This window comes from Panthera tigris, chromosome A1 (genome assembly GCF_018350195.1).
Source record: "Panthera tigris isolate Pti1 chromosome A1, P.tigris_Pti1_mat1.1, whole genome shotgun sequence".
Classification (NCBI taxonomy): Eukaryota; Metazoa; Chordata; class Mammalia; order Carnivora; family Felidae; genus Panthera; species Panthera tigris.
Window position 1 is genome coordinate 21,900,289 of NC_056660.1, and position 22,919 is coordinate 21,923,207.

Sequence of the window (22,919 nt, forward strand, 5' to 3'; positions counted from 1 at the left end):
TCTCAGTATTTTCATATTGATAAATATTTTAAAATAGCTTCACTACTGGTTTTCAAATTCGCCTTAGTTATCTCTAAGGATATCTCTCCTCCCCTCTCTCAATATTTAAGGCATTTCTCAACTGGCTGGTATGATGACTTTGAACTCCCAGTGCACCTAAGCGGGCTGCTGTTCAAATAGGGGCATCGGTCAACATTTGGATTCTCCTGTGTAGAGTTCTGAGAGACTCCATTAGGAGGCCTCATGAGGCCAAGTGGTGTCGTGGAAGGGAAGGGGTTGATTGCAGGGGCAAACCTGATTATCTCTGCACAGCCAAGGCAGGTGCGCCTCATGATGTCACATCCAGGCCCGTGGGCCATGGGCTATGCGCTCCCTCCCTAACTCTAGGAAAGTGCAAGACATGTACCTTCATCTTTGGACTAATTTCCTGAAAGTTTCTCAGCAAATAAAAGTTGAGAGGTTTCACAAAGAGCAATTTGGAATGCAACTGACCTGACTGGCCATAATTTTACTTTCAAGATTCCCATTATTCTTAAGGTTTGCAAATAATTTTTTAAAACCTTCCACTGAAAGCCATGAGACACTCTATTAATTGTATGGAGCGAAAAATGGGCAGCATTGGTGAATGGAATTCAAAAAAGGCTAGTTTCAATATTCCAGACTATTTCTTCACTGTTAACATCATAACCAAAGTTGGCAGTGTGAATGACTTCAAGAATCAGTGCTGCCTCAGAATAGTATTTTCTTCCTACTGCTATCCCAAATCAGTGATATAACACCCTAGTCCAACAAATCATTGTGATTTCTTCATATTGGAAGAGTTTTAAAAGAAAATTAAGAATGTTGTCAGGAATATACTTTTATAATGGGGATCATGTATATCAACTTCATTTTTATGATCCTAATTATGATTTAATTAGGATTCAATCCTAATTAAATTCTGATTATTAAAAAGCTTTACGTATAATAAATGTGAACTTTTGGTGAGCCATACACCGACTTAAAAATGGCCAGGTCATCATTTACTTCCCTGGAGCAGTTTACTAATTATCACCTTCATAATCTGAAGGAATTAATATTTTTTAAAAGGTGTAGAATTCTCTGCTGAGATGTGACCCCAGTGAACCAGCCCCTCTAAAAAAATTGGCTAATGTAAAGCTAAGACAAGGAGAAATTAACCTCAACAGGTGATTAAATTGATCTCATTAAATTATTGCTACCTCATTTAATGTAATAAAAGACCACACCGCTATATTCTGGAAAACAGACAAATCTAAAATAAAAATATTGTCATTAACATCATTCATATGGTGATAATAAAGTAGCTTCCTTAAATTTTTTTTCCAGTTATTCATAAAATCCATCCTTATTTTCTTAGTTAACAAGGCTAGAGTTTTAAAAGTGCAATAAAAGTTCTTGAGGCTTCACTGCAGTCTAGACAGGACTTCTTAGCGGTTCCCGAGACACAGCTTTTTGCTTTGGTGCTGATCTTCACCGGGAGGTATGGGTCTCAACACACCGTCTGGCGTTCAAGAATAACTCAATGTCAGGAAAGTTTCACTTCAAATACGTGGGTATTTGTTAAAGTCATATAGGTTATAAGATCAAAATAATGCCTAAATTCAAAAGGAACACTCATTTTTATTTTACCTTAAAATTCTCAACTGTTGAAGAACAGACTCCAGAAAACTCACTCTGGTAGTACAGTATCTGCCCTACTGACGAGCGGGTTCACTCAACTCTGAAATCTGTACTTTAAAAGGGCAAACATATGATATACAAATTCTACCTCAATAATGCTGTTACAAAATTTAAAAAGAGACAGGAATATTATTTGTTGCTGTCAAGCACTTGTTCAAAAATATATATAAAACATGAACTTGCAGTTCAGTGAACAGTCACAAAGTAAACCAACATGTGACCCTAACCCAGGTCAATAAATAAAACATTGCCAACAAAGCAGAAGCCTTGCTCTTGTCCCTCCCTATCGCAACCTCGCCTTTCAATCTCAGGACTGCTAGCCGCAGCATGTTTTCCTTTCCTTGGTGATCTAGGAATAATAAATCCTAGATACAAGCCCTTTATTGATGATTAAGTGGCAAATATCTCCTATTCTATGGCTTGCCTTTGTACTCTTTCAATGACATCGTTTGATGAACAGATGTTCTTAATTTTAACACAGATAAATAAATTCATCTTTTGTATGGTTAGTGCCAATTGTGTCCTTTCCCTAACAACAGGGAATTATTAATTGACCCCCTCAAACACTGTTATTGAATACACATTCTTTAATCAGATCCACATGTATTTTTCTTTGCATTTTTTTCTCTTTTTTTCCTGGTTAATTTTTTTAGAAGATGGAGTGGATAGGTCTTTTTTTTCCAGATTGCAAATAAAAAATACACTACTTGAATAAGTAAAGCTAATTCAGAACACAGAAAATCAAGATATTTGCACGGAAATTATAGAATAGGAATTCTTTTCACAAAGACCTTTATATTTCCTAACTTTTCAGGGTAATCAAATCATTGTTATTATCAAAAAATGTTTACTTATTATAATTAACTTCCATTTACCTAGAATCCAAACAGATAACATAGCTAATATTTAAAGAGAATACTGTATAGCAATAACTCATATTCAAAATTATGTGGCTAAGGAATTACAAGATCTCCCAAAGATGACATTACATTAAAAATACCTGTGTTAATATGCAAATAATAAAGCTTTGAAGACTAGTAAGTAATTCATTTATGGTAGCTGAGATGACTTTAGTTAGATTATTCAAATAACCAGAGCATTTCCTTTGTCTGACCAATCTCTGCAAATGTGCCTTTACTCTAATAAAAAAGTATATATCCTCTAATTTGGCCTTAGAGCCATCTGTATTAATTATACACATTTGTCCTTTCTAACTGTCCAGCAAGCTTTTGTTTGGTATAGAAGAGCATTGTTGTTTACTCTTTCATATAAATTTAATTTATATATTCAATTTGTGTATGATTATTTGTATTAAACTGCAGATTCTATGGGATGATTATAAACCAGCACTTTCCATTGAATCTAGCATATAGTAGATACACAAATGTTTGTAAAACAACTTGAATGGCAAAAATCTAACTTGCAAAAAGAAAATGGTCTATCTACAACCACAATTTCAAACACCTGATCATTAAAACTCACTATGTATCCTTTCTTCTTAGCAACAAAGTTAAGCTTAATAAGAGACTTTTAAATACTTACTCTCTCTGCTTTCAGGCTCATTTTGTTCACCCACACAAGTTCTTGATGGATTCAGCTGCCACTGTAAAAGGGTACAAACCTTCTATTTATATGTTTAAGAAGGATTTAATAAACAGCATTTCAGTACCCTGTTGTCAATATCAAAACATTTTTTTTAAATGTAAGGAAAAAAAAAAGCATGTTCATACCAACCAGTCCCTATAATGATCCTAAATGACCCTGAATGATATGACTTCTGGGATCAGAATCAATATTCTTAGGGAAGGAAGGAATTTTTTTTTAATATGGAATTTATTGTCCAATTGGTTTCCATACAACACCCAGTGCTCATCCCAACAGGTGCCCTTCTCAATGCCCATCACCCACTTTCCCCTCCCTCCCACCCCCCATCAACCCTCAGTTTATTCTCAGTTTTTAAGAGTCTGTTATGGTTTGGCTCCCTCCTTCTCTAACTTTTTTTTCCCCCTCCCTCTCCCCCATGGTCTTCTGTTAAGTTTCTCAGGATCCACATAAGAGTGAAAACATATGGCATCTGTCTTTCTCTGTATGACTTATTTCACTTAGCATAACACTCTCCAGTTCATCCACGCTGCTACAAAAGGCCATATTTCATTCTTTCTCATTGCCAAGTAGTATTCCGTTGTGTATATAAACCACAATTTCTTTTTTTTTTTCTAATTTTTTTTTTTTAACGTTTATTTATTTTTGAGACAGAGAGAGACAGAGCATGAACGGGGGAGGGTCAGAGAGAGAGGGAGACACAGAATCTGAAACAGGCTCCAGGCTCTGAGCTGTCTGCACAGAGCCCAACGCAGGGCTCGAACTCACAGACCACGAGATCATGACCTGAGCCGAGGTCAGACGCTCAACCGACTGAGCCACCCAGGCGCCCCTAAACCACAATTTCTTTAACCATTCGTCAGTTGATGGACATTTAGGCTCTTTCCATAATTTAGCTATTGTTGAGAGTGCTGCTATAAACATTGGGGTGCAAGAGCCCCTATGCATCAGCACTCCTGTATCCCTTGGGTAAATTCCTGGCAGTGCTATTGCTGGGTCATAGGGTAGATCTATTTTTAATGTTTTGAGGAACCTCCACACTGTTTTCCAGAGTGGCTGCACCAGTTTGCATTCCCAGGAAGGAAGGAACTTTAAAGATCCTTTACTTTCATTTTAAAGGTAAAGAAGCAGAAGACCAGAGAAGTGCAGTGACTTGCCCACTAAGGGCAGCAACAGAATTCGCATCTGAGTTTGCCCAACACTGTAGAGTTTCCACCACACCACATTCCATCTCCAGGTCCTATGGCATCTTATAACAGCCAGAGAAGGCTTAGATATAAAGAGAGAAAGTACGACCAAGATAATCTTGCCTTTTAGTATGGTTATATCACATCATATACCATATCTCCTCTGATTACAGTTTTCCATCTCAACCGTTCAAAAAGAAATAGGGAAGCCTGATTGTTCTCAGATAGTACCGAGAAGCGTGGGGCAGCTGAGAAGAAAAACTGAGTGTAATCAGTACGTCACGGCACAGCCCTTCCCTTCTCACTTGGCTAGAAATCCCCATCATCAGAATTACTAATGACTTGACCAAAAAGGCCCATTAGGGCACTATGTCTAGAAAGGCACAACTCAATGTGCCTCTGTAAGCATCAATGAGTTCATCAAACTATCATGATCCTTGAGGGGGAATGAGATACAAGACAAACATTTTTCCATGGGTAAAAAAGTCTTTGGAAAGGGAGGACATCTAGAACTGGTTGGTTGCCTATAGAAATGGGATGGTTGGGATTAGCACCAGGAAAAAGAGGACTGACATGGGGTGGAAAATTACATATGAACTTAAAAAAAAAAAAAAAAAGGCATGTTTCAAAACATGTCAAACTACTAAAATCTATTAATTTTGGAAAAGTAAAAACTAATAACACTGAATCTATATTTAAGGATAATCATAAAAAGACTATTTCTAACTTTAAGAAACTTAGGAGCCATTTAGGTGCCTCACAACAGGAGGATGGTTAAATAAGTTATATCTGTAAGTTAGAATATTGTATAACTATTAAACATTATTTTTGAAGAATTCTCAATGACACAGAAAATACAGCAACATGTTAACAGTAGTATCTATGAGCTGTAAGAAATTCTTCTTTACATCCTTGGTCCTCTAAAATGAGTATATATTACTTTCAAAATAAATAAATTTAAAATAAGTAATATGACCTAGTAGAGAAAAATGTACATGTATTAAATAGAAAGAAAACAAAAGCTTTCTGAATAAGGACATGGGTCTACACTGGTAAAATCTATTCTTGAAAATACTGTTGCTCAGCCCTAGCCTAGTTTGCAACAATCCCACAGAACAGAATCACTCATCTCAAGGTATATGGTAAACACCTCAAGGAGAAAAGCAAGTTTTCCAAACAAAATTAATTTCAATTTGCTTTAATCTTAAAAAAAATCAATTTTTTGGACATGCCTATACTACTGTTGACAATCTAAAAATAAGTATAACCATTATTGGCATTCAAATTTAGAATGAATACTAGTTCATGTTAGTCTCTGGTATTTATAAAAAAAAAAAAAACAAAAAACAAAAAACAAAACAAAACCTAGGCATTTAGCTAACCAGGGAGTTTAAGCCATTTACATAATATTGCAAACCAGGCCAGATGAGGGAAAGGAGGAGAAGGAGGAAAAGGAGGAGAGAGTTAACCTTCACCAGAAGGAGCACAGAGAAGAATCGTGTGCACCTGAGTGGGGTACTCCTGTGGGTCTTGGCCCATCTCTGCCGAGGGGCCTCACACCCTCTGTCTTCCTGCCTCCCTCTGCTTCTCTCACCCTATATCTTACATTCTTCTGACCTCTTCATTGTCTTTACAGTGAGAAAGCTACTCAAATCCGCCAGTAAGCAAAATATTTCAGAATTCACTTAATCTGTCTGTCACAGTCGTGAAGAGCTAGGTCATTTAATCTTTATGGAGAGAATGTGAAACAACTATTTCCTTCTACTCCTCAGGAGGAATGAAGAGACAGAAAACAAAAACACAAAACCAGAGACTTCTCTTTGACTAGCTGGATGTAAGTTTTGGTTTGTTTTTACAAAAGAGGCATCTTGCTCATCTCTCCTTTCTTTCAGGGCCCTCCTTTTTTTAAAAAATCATGAACTTTAAATAAAACTGGAAATAAAAAAACAAAAATAAATGACAAAAATAAAAAGGGTAAATAGTTATGATACTTCATACACACAAAACCTAGGCAATATGCTGTTATAATTCCAAAATTTTTAATATAAATATATAAGTATATGTATACACATATATAGACAGTTTATTATTATTATTTTTTTAATGTTTTATTTATTTATTTTGAAAGAGAGAGAGCAGGAAAGGGGCAGAGAGGGAAGAAGAGAGAGAATCCCAAGTAGGCTTCACACTGCAAGCACACAGTCTGATGCAGGGCTCAATTCCACGAACCATGAGATCATGACCTGAACCGAAACCAAGAGTCAGAGGCTTAAGCGACTGAGCCAGCCAGGTGCCCTAATAGACACTTTAAAACATATCTTTTTGGTGCCTTATATGTTCCAGGCACTCTGGACTCAAACAGGAATGTAAATTTGAAATTTATAAATAGTTATATGCCTTTTATATCTACCGCAAATTCTTGTATATAAGTGTTACATTAAATGCCAGAGTTATCATTAAAAATCAACATATGATTCTGGAGAGGGGATCTTTTTGCTATACAGAACACTGGGACAACTGGTAAACTTTGGCTAGAATCTGTGGATGAAATTATCAATGATAATTTCCCAAGTTTTGTGGCTGTATCATGGTTTTGTAGGAGAATCTACCATTTGAGGAAATATGTAATAAACTATTTGAGAGTGATCTGGCTATCATTTTTTTTTTTAGTTTTTTTTAGTTTTTTTTTTTTTTTTTTGGGAGAGCATGAGCAGGGAAGGTGCAGAGAGAGGGGGACAGAGGATCCGAAGTGGGCTCTGCGCTGACAGTCTGACAGCAGAGAGCCCAATGTGGGGCTCGAACTCACCAACTGCAAGATCATGACCTGAGCCAAAGCTGGACGCTCCACCGACTGAGCCACCCAGGCGCCCCAAGAGTGATCTGGCCACCATGTCAACAAGTTACTCTCAAACGTTTCCGAAAAAAAAAAGTTCTTTGTAGTGGTTTTGTAACTTTTATGTATGTTTGAGATTGTTTCTAAAAAGTTTTTTAGGGGCGCCTGGCGCTGGGTGGCCCAGTCAGTTGAGTGTCGGACTTCAGGTCAAGTCACGATCTCATGGTTTGTGAGTTTGAGCTCCACATTGGGCCCTCTGCTGTCGGCACAGAGCCTGCTTTGGATCTTCTGTCCCCCTCTCTCTCTGCACCTTCCCCTGCTTGCTCTCTCTCTCTCTCAAAAATAAATAAACCAGAAAAAAAAGTTTTTTAAAAGACTAAATAGTAAAATAAAGTTCTATGTTTTCCATGAAGTATCTCAGTACTTTTTCTGAAACATCAAATATTAAATCCCTTCTATCTTTTCTAATTTTTCCCATGAGAAATGTGTCGTGAGTGCACGTGTGTGTGTGTGTGTGTGTGTGTGTGTGTGTGTGTATTTGTGTGGGTCCCTGTCTTTTGGGTAATCCTAAACTATTTTCATCTCTATTTACCACTCCAAACCAGAAGGGTGAGGAAGAGGCGGGTGAGGGATTTTCTTTTGTTAGCCACCAGGTGGCACTAAAGGGTCCACCAATTCAGGACCTGTAAGGTCAATAATGTGCAACTTGTTAAGGACATGTCGATTCATAAAACAGAGATCCTAAGCTGAAAATCTGTAATTAGATGAGTAGTTGCACATAAAAATAAACTCAGTGATAATAGTTTGTTGAAAGTCTTTAAAAGCATGGGAATCACTAACTAAAAATATTCAGCAGGGTAGGTAACAATATAATAGAAAGTATACTTGAAAAAAATGTGTATCTACTTACTGTAAATTTGCTAACACCCTCAAGTTCCCCAAATCTCATGTAAGAGATGTCTGCTTTCTTTTTTCCAACATCTACATCTCCTGCATAGATTTGTTTTATGCCTGCACCTTTAATTAAAGGTACACACTCATCACATGGGCACTTTGTGACAAAGATCATACTTCTTTCTTCTGGTTTTATTTCTTGACACCTACAAAAAATTTATAAGTATTAGGAAGGTAGCTTCCACAATGATAGTTATATTTTAGAGAAATCTTTAAATACTAAAACTGAGCTGCTTTTAAAACAAATTTACAGCATTATAAACAACAATAAACTTTATTCTTGCCAAATTAGTGAACATACAAAATATATAAACTCATAAAATGTTAATATACAATCTGAACATGACAATTATTATAATTAAAATTCATTTATTATTCTAAGCAATTGGTAAGATGTTCAGTATTAGATTACAAATAAAAACAGAAAAAGACACTGAAAGAGAGAGGGAGGAAGGGAGGGAGGGAGAGCAAGAACAATGGATAAGTAAGAACTTTGTAATACCAGAATGAGGGGCTAGAAACTCTCTTCTTTGAGAGTTTACCATGAGAGATTAGACATTAGCTCATCATGGTACCCAAAGGATCTAACCCTTATCTAGTATCGACTGGTTATTTAATAAATGCTTATTAAATTGAAAAATTAATATTAAAATTCTGCTTTGAGTTATAGTTCCTTTATTCCCTCTCTGAGAAAGGATACTTTATTTTAACAAGCGTTTGGCTTTAACAGATTCATACCTCCGCATAAAGTAAGCAAGTAAACCCGTAATGAAGAGCACAAGGAAAAGAACAGAGCAACTGTTTGCTGAGGGAGTTTAGGACCAAGAAATGCCCTCATCTGAAGCTACGGGGATTACACTTCCTGGTTCTGTGGTTTCCGCTGCTCTCAGTCAGCTGTCCTACACAACCATCCGCCCTCCATATTCACCTCCCCAGTTCAGACTCATTCTGTTTGCCTAGACTAGGGCAACAGAATGTTATGCATCTGGTCTATTTAAATAATATACCTGCAACCTAAGTGATTGGTAGGGTGGCTCTGTCAACGCCCTTCCAACTCCCCACTTTTAAATTCAAAGTCCTCCCTTGTCCAGCCCCAACCTACTCCCACATGCTCCACAGTCCAGCCCAACTGGAACACTCATGTTCCCAAACACACAAGCATTTTCCTACTTCTAGACCATTGCTATGCCTGAAGCAAGGATGGCTTCAGGTAAGCCTCTTCAATTGCCACAATCCTACCAGACGTTCAGAACCCAGCTCAAATGCCAGCTCCTCCTTAAAGCTTTCCCCTTTCACTTCCCCTCCATCTGTAGCAGTCCATGAATTTCCACAGGACTTTGTGTTGGCATTTCCCAGAGAACCGATCACCTTGGCTCAAAAGCACTTTTCTATCCTCCTGCCACATTATAAGCTCCTCAAAGACCAAAGCCATGTCTCGCTCAGTTTTGAACCCCCTAAGATCACTCCCTCAGTGGTAATGACTGAGAAATGTTTGTGGAAATGATCTAAATGAACACCAGAAGGAGGTGATGCCAGTTATAATCTCTCACCGAAACTATGTTAAAGCAATTTGGTTCATGATAAGATCTATATATTCCTAAGTATATGCGTTCTAGGTTTAGAAAACAAAGGACATCTTACAACTGAGAAAGTGGAAGACCCTAAGGACAAACACCAAGCAGTTTTATATTGGAGAGAGAAGGAAGACAAAAAAACAAAACAAAACAAAACAAAACAAAAAAAACAGGCTCGCTCAGCAAATTTGTTTTTTTTTTTTTAAATATATGAAATTTATTGTCAAATTGGGTTTCCATACAACACCCAATGCTCATCCCAACAGGTGCCCTCCTCAATACCATCACCCACACTCCCCTCCCTCCCACCCCCCATCAACCCTCAGTTTGTTCTCAGTTTTTAAGAGTCTCTTATGCTTTGGCTCTCTCCCACTCTAACCTCTTTTTTTTTTCCCCCTTCCCATCCCCCATGGGTTTCTGTTAAGTTTCTCAGGATCCACATAAGAGTGAAACCATATGGCATCTGTCTTTCTCTGTATGGCTTATTTCACTTAGCATCACACTCTCCAGTTCCATCCATGTTGCTACAAAGGGCCATATTTCATTCTTTCTCACTGCCACGTAGTACTCCATTGTGTATATAAACCACAATTTCTTTATCCATTCATCAGTTGATGGACATTTAGGCTCTTTCCATAATTTGGCTATTGTTGAGAGTGCTGCTATAAACATTGGGGTACAAGTGCCCCTGTATCCCTTGGGTAAATTCCTAGCAGTGCTATTGCTGGGTCATAGGGTAGGTCTATTTTTAATTTTTTGAGGAACCTCCACACTGTTTTCCAGAGCGGCTGCACCAGTTTGCATTCCCACCAACAGTGCAAGAGGGTTCCCGTTTCTCCACATCCTCTCCAGCATCTACAGTCTCCTGATTTGTTCATTTTGGCCACTCTGACTCACTCAGCAAATGTGAAGGTGTGGAGGATCTCTGGCAATGGCCTCAGGTCAGACAGCCCAGACCAAGTATATCCGAAATTATACTTCTGAGAAGAATATTTCTTCGAATTAAAAAAAGAAAAGAAAAAGAAAGAAATTATAGCTAAAAGAAACTAATTTCAACTAACCCTTGCTACATTTTAAAGAAAAGACATGCAAACAAATTTCATACCTAAATGTCAAGGCATTCTGTTCCGCATGTACAATGTATCTGAATTTCCTTATTTCTCTGTCTTTCTGTTTATCATCCATGTGTGGGAAATCAGCATACTCGGACCCAACAGGAAAAGCATTATAACCGCATCCTATGAAGTACATGGCACCGGTTCCATCCCAACTCCTCTGTGAGAGCAAGCAAACCAACAAAGCTGAGCTGTCAACATAGAAGGGCATCTGGCAGTGTATTTAAAGCCTGGCATCACACTTTATATAACCAATTCCATTTTCTGTCACCAAAAAAAAAAACAAAACAAAACAAAAACAAAAAAATACATACGATCCTACACCCTCCTGCTGCAACATGGTTTTATCAAAGCTAAATTTTAAGAAGTCTGATCATTTCTAACGTATAATCTCAAGGCAGTCCTTGGTGTTAGCTATTAAACACCAGCTTGTTTAATTCACAAACTGTTTGACTCGATTCAGACATCTTTCCCCAAATAAATGATAAGATCCTGGAAAACAGAAACCATGCTTTATGCCTCTTTTTTATGCCTTAAAGTACACCTATTAGAGTGCTCCACACATAACAGGTACTCCATAAGTAATTGTTAATTTTGTATATGCTCTGTGCTGTTCTACTGGTTAGCAAACCAGAAATGCTGAAAATATTTTGAACAATTTCAACTATTAGACTAAAAATATGCTGTAGTGATATTGCTGGAAAATAAAAATGCACTTTCCTTTAACTTCATATTTATTGTGTATTTATTTATATTGTGTATATATATTATAAAATAATATATATACAAAATAATACATATTTAATGAATCTTTTTACTTAAGTGGCTTTTTTAATTTCTCATGGTCAATGGCATATTAGGTATAACATGAATGCTTTATCAGTTACTAGAGTGAAATATTTTATACAACATAAGTGTTTATAATAATTTAGAATATACTATAAACCACTAAATTTCAATATATTATAACTACTCATGTGATAATATCAACATACTCATTACTATGGCAGCTTGATAAAAATCATTGTTATGATGAGCCAATAAACACAAATAAAATGTTATCTCAATAATAATAAGAAGAAATTATTCTTGAGCATTTACTAAATGTCAAACATCATGCCAAGTTTTTCGTGTATTATTTCATTTAATCAATCCTCACAACAATCTAGGCAGTAGTACTATTACTTTTCCCATTTTACAGATAAGGAAACTGAGGCCCAGAGAGATTAAACTTGTCTGGGGTTATAAATGCTAGTGACATAGCCAGAATTCAAGCCCAGGTTGCTGGACCCCAAACCCATGTCTTTCCACTTTACCAGGCTACCTACCATAGATAACTTGACTGGAAACTTAAATTCTCTACAAAGCACTTGAGAACCACGTTAAGCCAAAAGGCTGCTGGGCATTCATATCAACACAAATGAGAGTTCCAGCCATAGGCCAGGCACTGTGCTGGGAATACAGCTGCAAGCAAGACAGGGTCTTTCTGCCCTCATAAACTGGAGATAAGAACCTGTGCACATAATTTCAACTGTGATGAGCATCATAAATTAGGTGCACAGAATGCTATGGGAGTTTGTGGCAGAGGAACCTATTCTATTAGGTGGTTAACAGGTAGGGCGAGTTAGGTAGAGTCAAGACATCTTTTGAAGGTGGAATTTATAGCACTTGGTGATTGATTATATATGTGTAGTAACAGGGAATGGTAATGGTGACCACTGATGAAGGATTAGGTTGGCAGGGAAGATACTGGATTATTGGCTAGGTTGAACGTGAGGGCCTTATGATACATCCAGGGAAATAGTCAAATTAGTTGCCATGAAGTCTACTGAAGAAGAATCTAGGCTTCCTACTCACCTCTCAGCTAGCCTTATAGTTACTAAGTATCTCTTGATCCCACGCCTTTCCAACCCAACCCCACAACTCTGAGGCCTCATCATCTCCTTTTTCTTAACTCCCTATTTGCTGTCCAGCCCCACTTCATTCTTCTTATAATGTAAATCTGATCAAATTATTTTCCCACTTAAAATATTCTTGGATTGCACTGTCCAATACAGTAGCCATTAGCCACATGTGGTTAGTCTGAATTCAGAAGCACTAGAAGTGTAAAATACACACAGGACTATGAAGACTTAATACTCTCCCCAGATGCAGAATATTTTATTAACAGCTTTTATGCCAATTACAGGTTGAAATAATATCTGGAAATATGATTAAATAAAATATATTACTGGGGGGCCTGGGTGGCTCAGTCGGTTAAGTGTCCGACTTCGGCTCAGGTCATAATCTCACAGTCTGTGGGTTTGAGCCCCGCGTCGGGCTCTGTGCTGACAGCTCAGCTCAGAGCCTGGAGCCTGCTTCCAATTCTGTGTCTCCCTCTCTCTCTGCCCCTCCCCTGCTCATGCTCTGTCTCTCTCTGTCTCAAAAATAAATAAAACATTAAATATATATATATATATTCTTAAAATTAATTCACCTGTTTCTTTTTTTGTTTCTTTTTTTTTTTTTAATGTGGCTCCTCGAAAATTTAAAATTATGTGTAACTTGCTTTTTATTTCTACTGGTTAGCACTAGAGTATCCCACTGTAGAAAGGATGAACTCTCTGCATGGTATGCAAAGTGCTTCGTGGTCTGGTCTAATTTTTTGCTACACTAATATACAGATAGTGTGCACATACTCCACTATGCACACTACAGCACACACTACACACCAAATCACTTGAATTTTCTCAAATTCTGTCTCGTACCCTCTACCTTTGCCTCTTATTTTCCCAGTCACGCTAATTTGCTCTGCCTGATGCCTTCCTACGCATTATTCAAGACTAATAAATAGCACCCTACCTCCTCTAAGAATATTTTACTCATTTCTCCAAGCAGTGTAGAGATTTCTGCTCCCTGCACTCCCAGTGTCATGTTATAATTACAGTTATATACCAGCCCGTTTTTCGTTCCCCCGTCTCCATTAACAGACTATTTAAGGCCACCAAGGGCAGGAAACGTGGTCCTTACCTCCCCACTGTTCATTGTGGCATAGCGCCTACCCTGTGGAAAATGTTTAATAAATGTTTGCTAAATCAATTAATCTACCTAGACAATTGTTGGGGGAATGATCAAATATTTATCGAATTTAACAAATGCACCAAAATGAAATATTAACCCCAATGGATCAATAAAATATAATGCACTTAAGATTGAACTAGGTTTAAACAAAATCAAGGTTAAATGTTTAAAGAACTATTTTCATACTTACAGATTTTCCTTCTGCCCAAATGACTGCTCCAACTCCAGTTTTATGATCCTCTGAAAGATAAATGTCATTTAACACAGCAAAAATCAATGATTCGTTAGTTTCAGAAATACAAGTTTCTAAAAACAGTACATAGTATTGAAACATAATTCACAATGTAGCAGCAATCCTTGATATCTTCACTAACTATAGAAATAAATACCTTTTTATTACTAAATAAATTTGTGTAGTAAAAGTTTACCACTAAAGTAAATACTTTCAGGCATGGAATATGGGAACCAGGTACTAAATAACCATACGGTGTCATTACCAACCCAATCACACAGGATCTATATGCTGAGCTCATTACAATGGCAGTGCCCACAGTCAGATCACCGTAAAGCTGTAACCAGAACCGAGGGTAATTTTATAGATTCTCCACCAACAAGTCAGTCTCTAAAAGACTATTTCTAACAGATGAGGAAATTGACTTAAAAAGAAGTTTCTGAACTAATGAATTTAATGTAACAATAATTCACAACAATCAAATCTGTCTTCTAGCATTTTTTACACTCTAATCATGGAAAATACATTTTATGGAAATATTGTTGCTAAGAAATAAAGCTCAAACTTATAATACAAACAAAAGCAAGTTTTTATGGGCTTTCATATCTATATGAAAGTCCTTTTCCTGACCTTCAGAGTTTATCTCAATGGGAAAAGAATGCCAACTTAGTGAATGATGCTCATTTCTAAATCAAGTGGCAGAAGTTATAAACATAAGGTTACAATTTCCCTGCAGAACCAAAACCTCTACAACAAATAAAGCTGTAGTTTTTAAAACCATGAATCTGAAACAGAAAGTTTTAAAAAAAACAAAATAGAAATGCTGCATATCAAGGATTTACTTTTTCCTTTTACTAATACAAAGATAAGTTTCAAATTTCTAAAGACAATTATAGAGTAATTACGAAAACCACAGTATTTATCAAAATCTTAATAAGGGACTGATGTGGTTAAGCAGGTACATTTACACAGAAACAGTAACAATCTGGGAACTTACTCTAGGGCATTTTCATATTGGTAAGGATTAAATGAAACTGTAGTTTCACTCCACAATTTCCCAAAAGTTAATCCCTCCAATGATAACTTCATTCCATCTAGGTATTAAAAACTAGTTTGCCTTACAAATAAGTTAATTTTTAAAACTTACGATACTATAATAAAATTCCCCATCTTCAGTTCAAGCAAGCTCAAGTTTTCACAATTATATCACAAAGCATTTGTGTAATTTATTTTAAGCACTTTTTACCCATTATCTCATTTTTACCGTAAAGGTAAAGCAGATAAAATTTCCTTTTCTAGATGAGAAAACGGGCAAAGTAATCAAGTGACTAAAATTTAGCCCACTAAATGAAATCTACCCCTCCCTTTGACATTAAGAATTTCGTAACAAAGATTTCCCTTTATTGAACGCCCAAGTGAGACAATGCTGAAAAGTTCCTGTATTCATGAAATTTATAGTCTGAAGTGGGAGACAGACAGGAAGCACCCATGTGCTGTGCTTGTGCTAGAATGGAAATGAACCCCATGCTGAGGAATGGAGGGTATGGGAAGGCTTATTCTAGAGTGGAGATTCATGGAAGAGATTTTGCTGTAAACAAAACTTTGTTCCTTCCAAGATGTGCAGAACATAAAGGTGGAAAAGAATATAATTATGGCTTTATGCTCATTTCTAAGGCAAGTGGCAGAAGTTATAAATGTAAACCAAAACCTTTAAGTAAAACTATCCTTAATACATGTACAAACCTGAAACAAAAAATGAGACTGAAATAGAAATTCTTCATATGAAGAGTCTATTTTTCCTACCATCAACACTAAGTATTTTTCATGTTATGTTTTTTTTTAGTCTCAGGAGCCACTTTTTCTGTTTCAGTCTGGGTACAGACTAAACCTTGTCAGGAGGGGAAAAATGTAATTTTCCCTCAGTATGTGGCTCTACTGCCTTTCTAAGTTTAGTTAAACCAACAGAATATTCTTTTCTATGTCTCTTAAAATCAGAATAAAATTTTATCCATGTTAGATGGAGTAGATTTCACACAGCTCCAAGGTCGGATGACAGATGAGGTAATTTCTCAAGAATCTTTTCATGTCTGCAATTTGTACAGACATTGCTCCCCATAATCTGCTCATTCACAGGTTTTCTTTCTCTGTATACCTTTGAAGGAAAAGGTCAACTTATTATATTCACTGAGCCAAATTTCTGAGACTCCAATCACCAAAAGTCAGAGAGCTCTTCAGCCCACGATTCTGGAACACAGGTGTGGTTATTTTAGCTCCAGATTCTGTGGTCATATCAGCATTTGCCCAAGTGTGGTCCACAGCCACTTCATCAGAATCACTGGATGTTTGTTAAAAGGAAGACTCCTGGCTCCCAGGGAAATCCCCTGAAGTGACCTCTCCAAAGACTTCAGCCAGGGCTCAGGAACCCACATTTTTCATGAGCATCCCCTCTGATTCATAGGCACACTACAAGTTGAGAACCACCAAGTTATGATCTGAAACAGTTAACTTTCATGGCTTCTCCAACCTACTTTCATCATCAATGTTGTGGTTCAGGAGGAAGGCATAATCCTTAGCTTTGAAAAACACTTAGTCTAAGGGAAAATGGGACCCCCAAAAAAGATTTAAAAATCACACTTAAATCAGGTAGACAAGATGCAATGCCCTCCTCTTTTTTCCCCCCTCTAGAGTCTAAATGAATTTTGTCACGTTTTTGCTACCTCATAGCTTCTTTTAATGACACCTCTGTGGATCCTATTTATTCATCATTTAAAATACAATTATTAAGCACCAGCTTCTCAATTACTTTTAGAAGTCTGTTGTTAGAGGTTCTGGAATTCATTTCACTCATATTTTTAAATAAAGTGGTTTAATGAAATGGTGTCTTCACCTATGGAGTGAAATAAAATCAAAGTAAACTGAACAGTGTGAAATTAAAAGCCTGAGTTTTTAGGACACTCCATCAGGGGCTATCTAACTTGCTGGACTGCCCTCAGTGTTAAATAAGATACATATATAAATTGCCCGGCTCTGTGCCTGAAACATTCTAGGTGCTTAATAAATTGTTACTGTTATATAGGTCCAGTATTTCTCATCTGAAGTCCCTTTTATCAAGTTTTGTTTTTTGTTTTTTTTTTTTTTTTTTTTTTTTACAGCTTGATGTACTTATTTCATGGTCACACCTAACCAAATATTTAGTGCAAATATTCATACATTCTACTCCACATGTATGTGTTTGATTATAATGCACTGTGCCAGACCCCCTGGAATGCTGTGTCATATACAATACATGTACCATATTACCTTTCTAAAATCTGAAAAATTCTGAACTCCTTTTCATCTGGCTCCAAGAATTTTGGATAAGGGATTGTGGACCATTTAACTTTGGATATAAAAAGATTTCCTTTATCCACTCAGCACATCATGCTTAGTGCTAAGGAAAAACTGTCCCTTCCCTGGGAGAGCAGAGAGTGGAGTGGAGTGCGTGACAGAGAGTTGCATCCTATTCAAGATTTGGGTTCCAGGCAAAAAAGCCATCCACAATAAAAAAAAAAAAATTAACCTGTAAAAATCTTTCAAGTTACCCATCAAGAGCAGAAGCACAACTGCATGTATAAAACTCTGCACAGAAATAGTAGATACATTTATAGAGTATCTTATAGAGAACATAGATGCAAATTTCTATCTATGCATTACTGCACCTTTACACACTGGAATCCTACATGGCACGACGAGATGTTCTCCTATGAGAAGAGATACTGAAATCAACTAAAAGAACAGCAGATTCCGATCTCCCAGCTTACGCTCACCCTGGAATCAACTGAATTCTAATTAGCAAAGGAGAATTAATTAGTGAATTATAGCTGTAACAGCTGTTCCCATTTATGTTTCTGCCCTTCCAGTATGGTTTAGAGAAAAATTATTTACAAGGCTGGTTTTGGCAAAGAGACTAACGTGCAGCCCACAATACAACATAATTACATTAAATCAGTCTTTTACATAATTGTTTGGAGTCATATAGCTTGTGCCTGTAGTAGAACCACATTCTTTAATGAGTTGAGTGATTATTAACCCTGCTGAATGGCAGAATCCCTTGCAGAACTTTAAAAATTCATAAGCCTAGGCCACACCCTTAGGAACCTCTGTTCAGTAGGTCTGGGTTGGAATTTGAGCAATTGGACTTTTAATAAAAGATTAATTGTGATTCTGAAATGCGGTCATCGAAGATCTCCATTCTACTGAAAGTACTTTGATTGTGGTCTTTGTTTAGAATATACTGCAGACCAGTGGTATTTGTATGGACCTTTTCTTAAGATTTTCTTTCTTCTTCTTTCTTGGGATAAGCTAAAAAAATCCTCCATTCACCAAATCTTACTCTACTCCTCCTCCTGCCTGTACTTTTCCTCCTTATTTCAAAGTCACATTTAAAAAAGTGATCAAGATTCTACTTTGAAAAATCTTACATCTGGTAAGATGTGAAAACATTGTTCTATAATTAGAAATACAGATGCCATCTTTTATCACAATAAAGAAAATTCCCAATAGTTTCCTTTTTCACATATACACTCATGCACAACTAAAAAAGTTAAAAATGTTTGATTTCTCAACTTGCTGATGGAAGACATACCAGCAATGGGAAGAATTTGTCAATATTCCTTTACTTTAATTCTGTTATTTTGAATTCATTTTTTATTATAAAGATTTTCAAAGTTTTTATTAAATACCGAATACATTGGGGCGCCTTGGTGGCTCAGTCGGTTAAACGTCCGACTTCAGCTCAGGTCATGATCTCGCAGTTTGTGAGTTCGAGCCCCACGTCGGACCCTATGCTGACAGCTCAGAGCCTGGAGCCTGCTTTGGATTCTGTGTTTCCCCCCTCTCTCTGCCCCTCCCACACTCATGCTCTGTCTCTCTCTCTCAATAATAAATAAACATTAAAAACATTTAAAAAAAAATACCAAATACATACAAAATACTGAAGAGTTAATTAAAAATGAATGATTTTTGGTTCTCTTTCTCTTTTTGTCCCATCTCTAGTGGAGAGCTCAATGAACAATGAGAACACAGAAGCAGGAAGCAGAAAGAAGGTCCTACATAATCAGGCCCTGATTTATAAATGTAGCACTGAATATAAGGCCGCAAGGAATCCTAAAACTGCTGAGTTGTCTACTCAAGGGTCTCGCTAACTTCTACACATATAGTGACCAACAAAACTTCAGTACTAAGAAAGAGTAAATGAACTCTACCATGGATGACATGAATACCATTTTACTTCTGAGACAAATACAACCCAATCAATCAGCCCCAATTTATGCACTAAGCATGTAACTCACCAGTTCGATATGCCAATAACCTGGCCTGAACCATGCAGTGCCTTGCAATTTCTTGTGGCAAACTTTGATTGTGAATTTCATTAATCTGTCCGGTATTACCACAATAAAATCCGTAGTGCTTAAAGTTGGGCACACTGGAAGCTACTGTGGCCAAAAGAAGGATAAGGTCTTTCATGTTTTGCCTTAGATTGCTAAAGTATGGATTTTCACAGAGGTTCTCCAAACCTATAGTCATCAGTATTTGCTTATGCATGTCTTCATTTGGAACCAAAAATAACATTTCAAATTCTTTTATTCTTTCTTGTTTACATTCAGAATAAAAGTCAACGTTAGCATCCGGCAGTGTTTTTGCAATTTTTTGAATAAAGTCACATTTGTAAGAGGTCTCCTCTACAAACTGCACCATATAACACACCAAAGGCTGAAGTAAGACACACACGTGGGCCCGACTGTTTGACTTCAATCTTTCCACTGCTTTGGCATCTAACTTCGCATCTTCAGAACTAGAAGCCTCAGTAAGCAAACTTATTTCTGGATCAGCAGGCCAGTATGAAATTCGGTTAACTCCAGCTGAAATACAAAATATGAAAGGTAGTTATCAGACACATGCTGAAGTTAAGGGTTTTCATGATAAATCCACCATATCACTGTGGTAGATCCAGAGGTCCCAATATGATAAATGTCCATTATGAAGTCAATTTTAATATAGACCGAAGGTTGGCAAACTATAGCCCATCGGCTAAATCTGTCCCATTGCCTGTTTTTGTACAGCTGGCAGGTTTAAGAATGGATTTTATAGTTTTAAATAATTGCAGAAGGTCAAAAGAATAGTATTTTATGACACATGAAAATTTTATGAAACTCAAAACTCGGTGTCTATAAATAAAGTTTTATTTGAAAACAGACTCACCCATTCATTGACCTAGTCTCTAGCTGCTTTTGCACAAAAATGGAGTAGCTGAGTTGAATATCTGTACAGACACCATATGGCCTGCAAAGCCTAAAATATTTACTATCTAGCCCTTTATAGGAAAAGATAGGTGATCCTTAACAAAGCTCATGGAAGATACTTGTGGAATCACTGGCTTTGCCAAAGTGTGGTCCCAAAGCCCAGTGCCAGGACTAAATACCAGAGTCCTACAAGTAATCAAGTGGCTGCTTTTAGAAATATCAGAGCCAACAATTGATACTGTCCAGAGTTTGTATTTGAAATAAACAATTCATCCATATGTGAAAAATGTACCTATGCTCTGAATTCTTCCTCTGGGAAGCTACTCTAAAAAATTATTCTAAACAGAAACAGAAAAAATTCATGCATGCATATATTTAGTGCAGCACTGTTTAAAACAGTAAAAATATAGAAAAAATCTAAATGGCTAAAATAATGTGAGGGCAACAGTGTGTGTGCGTGCGTGTGCGTGTGTTGGGGGGATGGGGAAACAATATTAATTTTTTTAAGTCCACAAAATTAAAAACAAAACAATAAACTAGAATTTTCAATCAATGTGACAGTAGGTTAGTAATCTTTAATATACAGAGAAGATTTTAATTCATTAACAGCACATATGAATTGACAAGAACAATAAGGCCTCGAGAGAGGCAAAATGATATGATCAGACAATTTACAAAATAGAAAACAAAACTAGATTACAAACAGATGAAAAAAATATTTTGCATTTGAGAGGGAACAATGAGATGCCTTATACAGGGTACAGCATTAAGCATTCAAATGTTCATTAATTAATTAGTCGTTTACAAAGAGACCCCTTTGCTAATATCTCCCGCAATTTCAGCTAGGAAAGAGACTTTTTACAATTGTGCCCAGAAGCGAAAAGACAGATGGCCCATAGGGTGTCCTACATTCAAAGTAACAGATGAACTACAAAGTCTTAGTTGAACAAGCGCACATTTCTATCTACTCCCTGCTACTCCTGAGTCTTACTGTGGCTTGGGTTATAAATCAATTCTGAAGGCCTCGATGCTAATATTAGAAGTTTCCGGTGGCTGCATTTCACCTTCCCTCTGTTGGAGTTCTCATAATCCATTTCCTACTCAGTAGTGATAGTCAATCTTTCATCTAAGCATCTGGTTGCTTCTAGTAATCCTGACTTAAGGAGAAGAGAGGATGACTAGTCTTTGGACAAATGGTCATGTACCAGTGGCAAATGCTACAGCAGAGGTTTTCAGATTTGTTGGTTTGTTTCAAACTCTGTTACACTCTTAAAATTAATGAGAACCCCAAAGAGCTTTGTTTATGTAGATTGTACCTACTGATATTTACTGTATCAGAAAATTCAAACAAATTTCAAAAAATATTTATTAATTCATTAAAGGAATAGAGAACCTACTATATATTAATATAAATAACAGTTTAATAAAAACAAAAACAACATATATTTCCCAAAACAGCAACAAAAACTAGTTGAAAAGAATGGCATTGTTTTAAATGTTTACAAATTTTTTATTTAGCTTAACAGAAGATAGCTGGGTTCTCAAATCTGCTCCTGCTTTCAATCTGTTGTCATAGGTTTTCACTGAAGTATATGAAAAATATCCAGCCTCACAAAGATGTGCAGTTGAAAAAGGAGTATTTTAACAGCCATTTAAGGTAAGTGAATATTCTTCTTTCATACTACATAAAAGTTTGACAAGGGATAATTTCTTAAAGGTTAGTTACAATGTGGAATCTGAAATATAACAACAAACTTTTTGTACAATTATGCTAAGGTCCATTGGTTTATTGAGCACTTAGAATGGCACTTTCGCTCATGCATGACTTTGTAGCATCATGCATTGGTCATTTGGAAATATTGGTTTACTGATTTTACAATATTAAAAAAAAAAGTTCTATTCATTAATATTATCATCACTGATATCACATCAGAAGAGTCTTCAAGTGTCGGGAAGCTACATGTTGCTCATGATGGTGGATATGAGTTTTTAAAAATTCTAATTTTCACTTGAAGACTCAACTTTTTTTTAAGTTTTATTTATTTTGAAAGAGTGCATGCACATGAGTGGGGGAGGGAGAGAGAGGGAGAATCCTAAGCAGGGCTCAAACGCATGAACTGTGAGATCATGACTTGAGCCGAAACCAAGAATTGGATGCTTCATCAACTGAGCCACCCAGGTGTCCCTTGAAGACTCAACTTTTATTATTGGCAACAAATACTATCCGTTGTTTTGAGAGAATGCTGCCAAACAGCCAAGTGTAAAGAATTACAGTTTGTTAGTTTACAGTGTTCAATGAAAAAAAGTGGACAATTCAGTTCATAACATAAGCATAAAGAGTTAGGGGTCCCCAGAAAAAGAAAGAGAAGTCATTTTAGGC

The 22,919-nt window shown here is 36.6% G+C and overlaps 1 protein-coding gene across 2 annotated transcripts in view; it reads right to left on the minus strand.

Annotated features, from left to right (window-relative positions):
• Positions 1-1,200: 1,200 nt before the first annotated feature.
• Positions 1,201-22,919, minus strand: part of CDADC1 (cytidine and dCMP deaminase domain containing 1) — a 46,674-nt gene continuing 24,955 nt past the window's right edge. Inside the window, exons 5-11 of one of the 2 annotated variants that reach the window (XM_042966967.1) lie at positions 19,589-20,158; positions 17,957-17,998; positions 14,217-14,266; positions 10,957-11,126; positions 8,234-8,423; positions 3,244-3,304; positions 1,201-1,522 (exon numbers count right to left, since the gene is read on the minus strand). In XM_042966967.1, coding sequence (XP_042822901.1) covers positions 1,449-1,522; positions 3,244-3,304; positions 8,234-8,423; positions 10,957-11,126; positions 14,217-14,266; positions 17,957-17,998; positions 19,589-20,158 — 1,157 coding nt within the window. In that variant the 3' untranslated portion in view covers positions 1,201-1,448. The remainder of the gene's footprint in view (positions 1,523-3,243; positions 3,305-8,233; positions 8,424-10,956; positions 11,127-14,216; positions 14,267-17,956; positions 17,999-19,588; positions 20,159-22,919) is intronic. The other variant, XM_042967034.1, reaches the window with a different exon arrangement.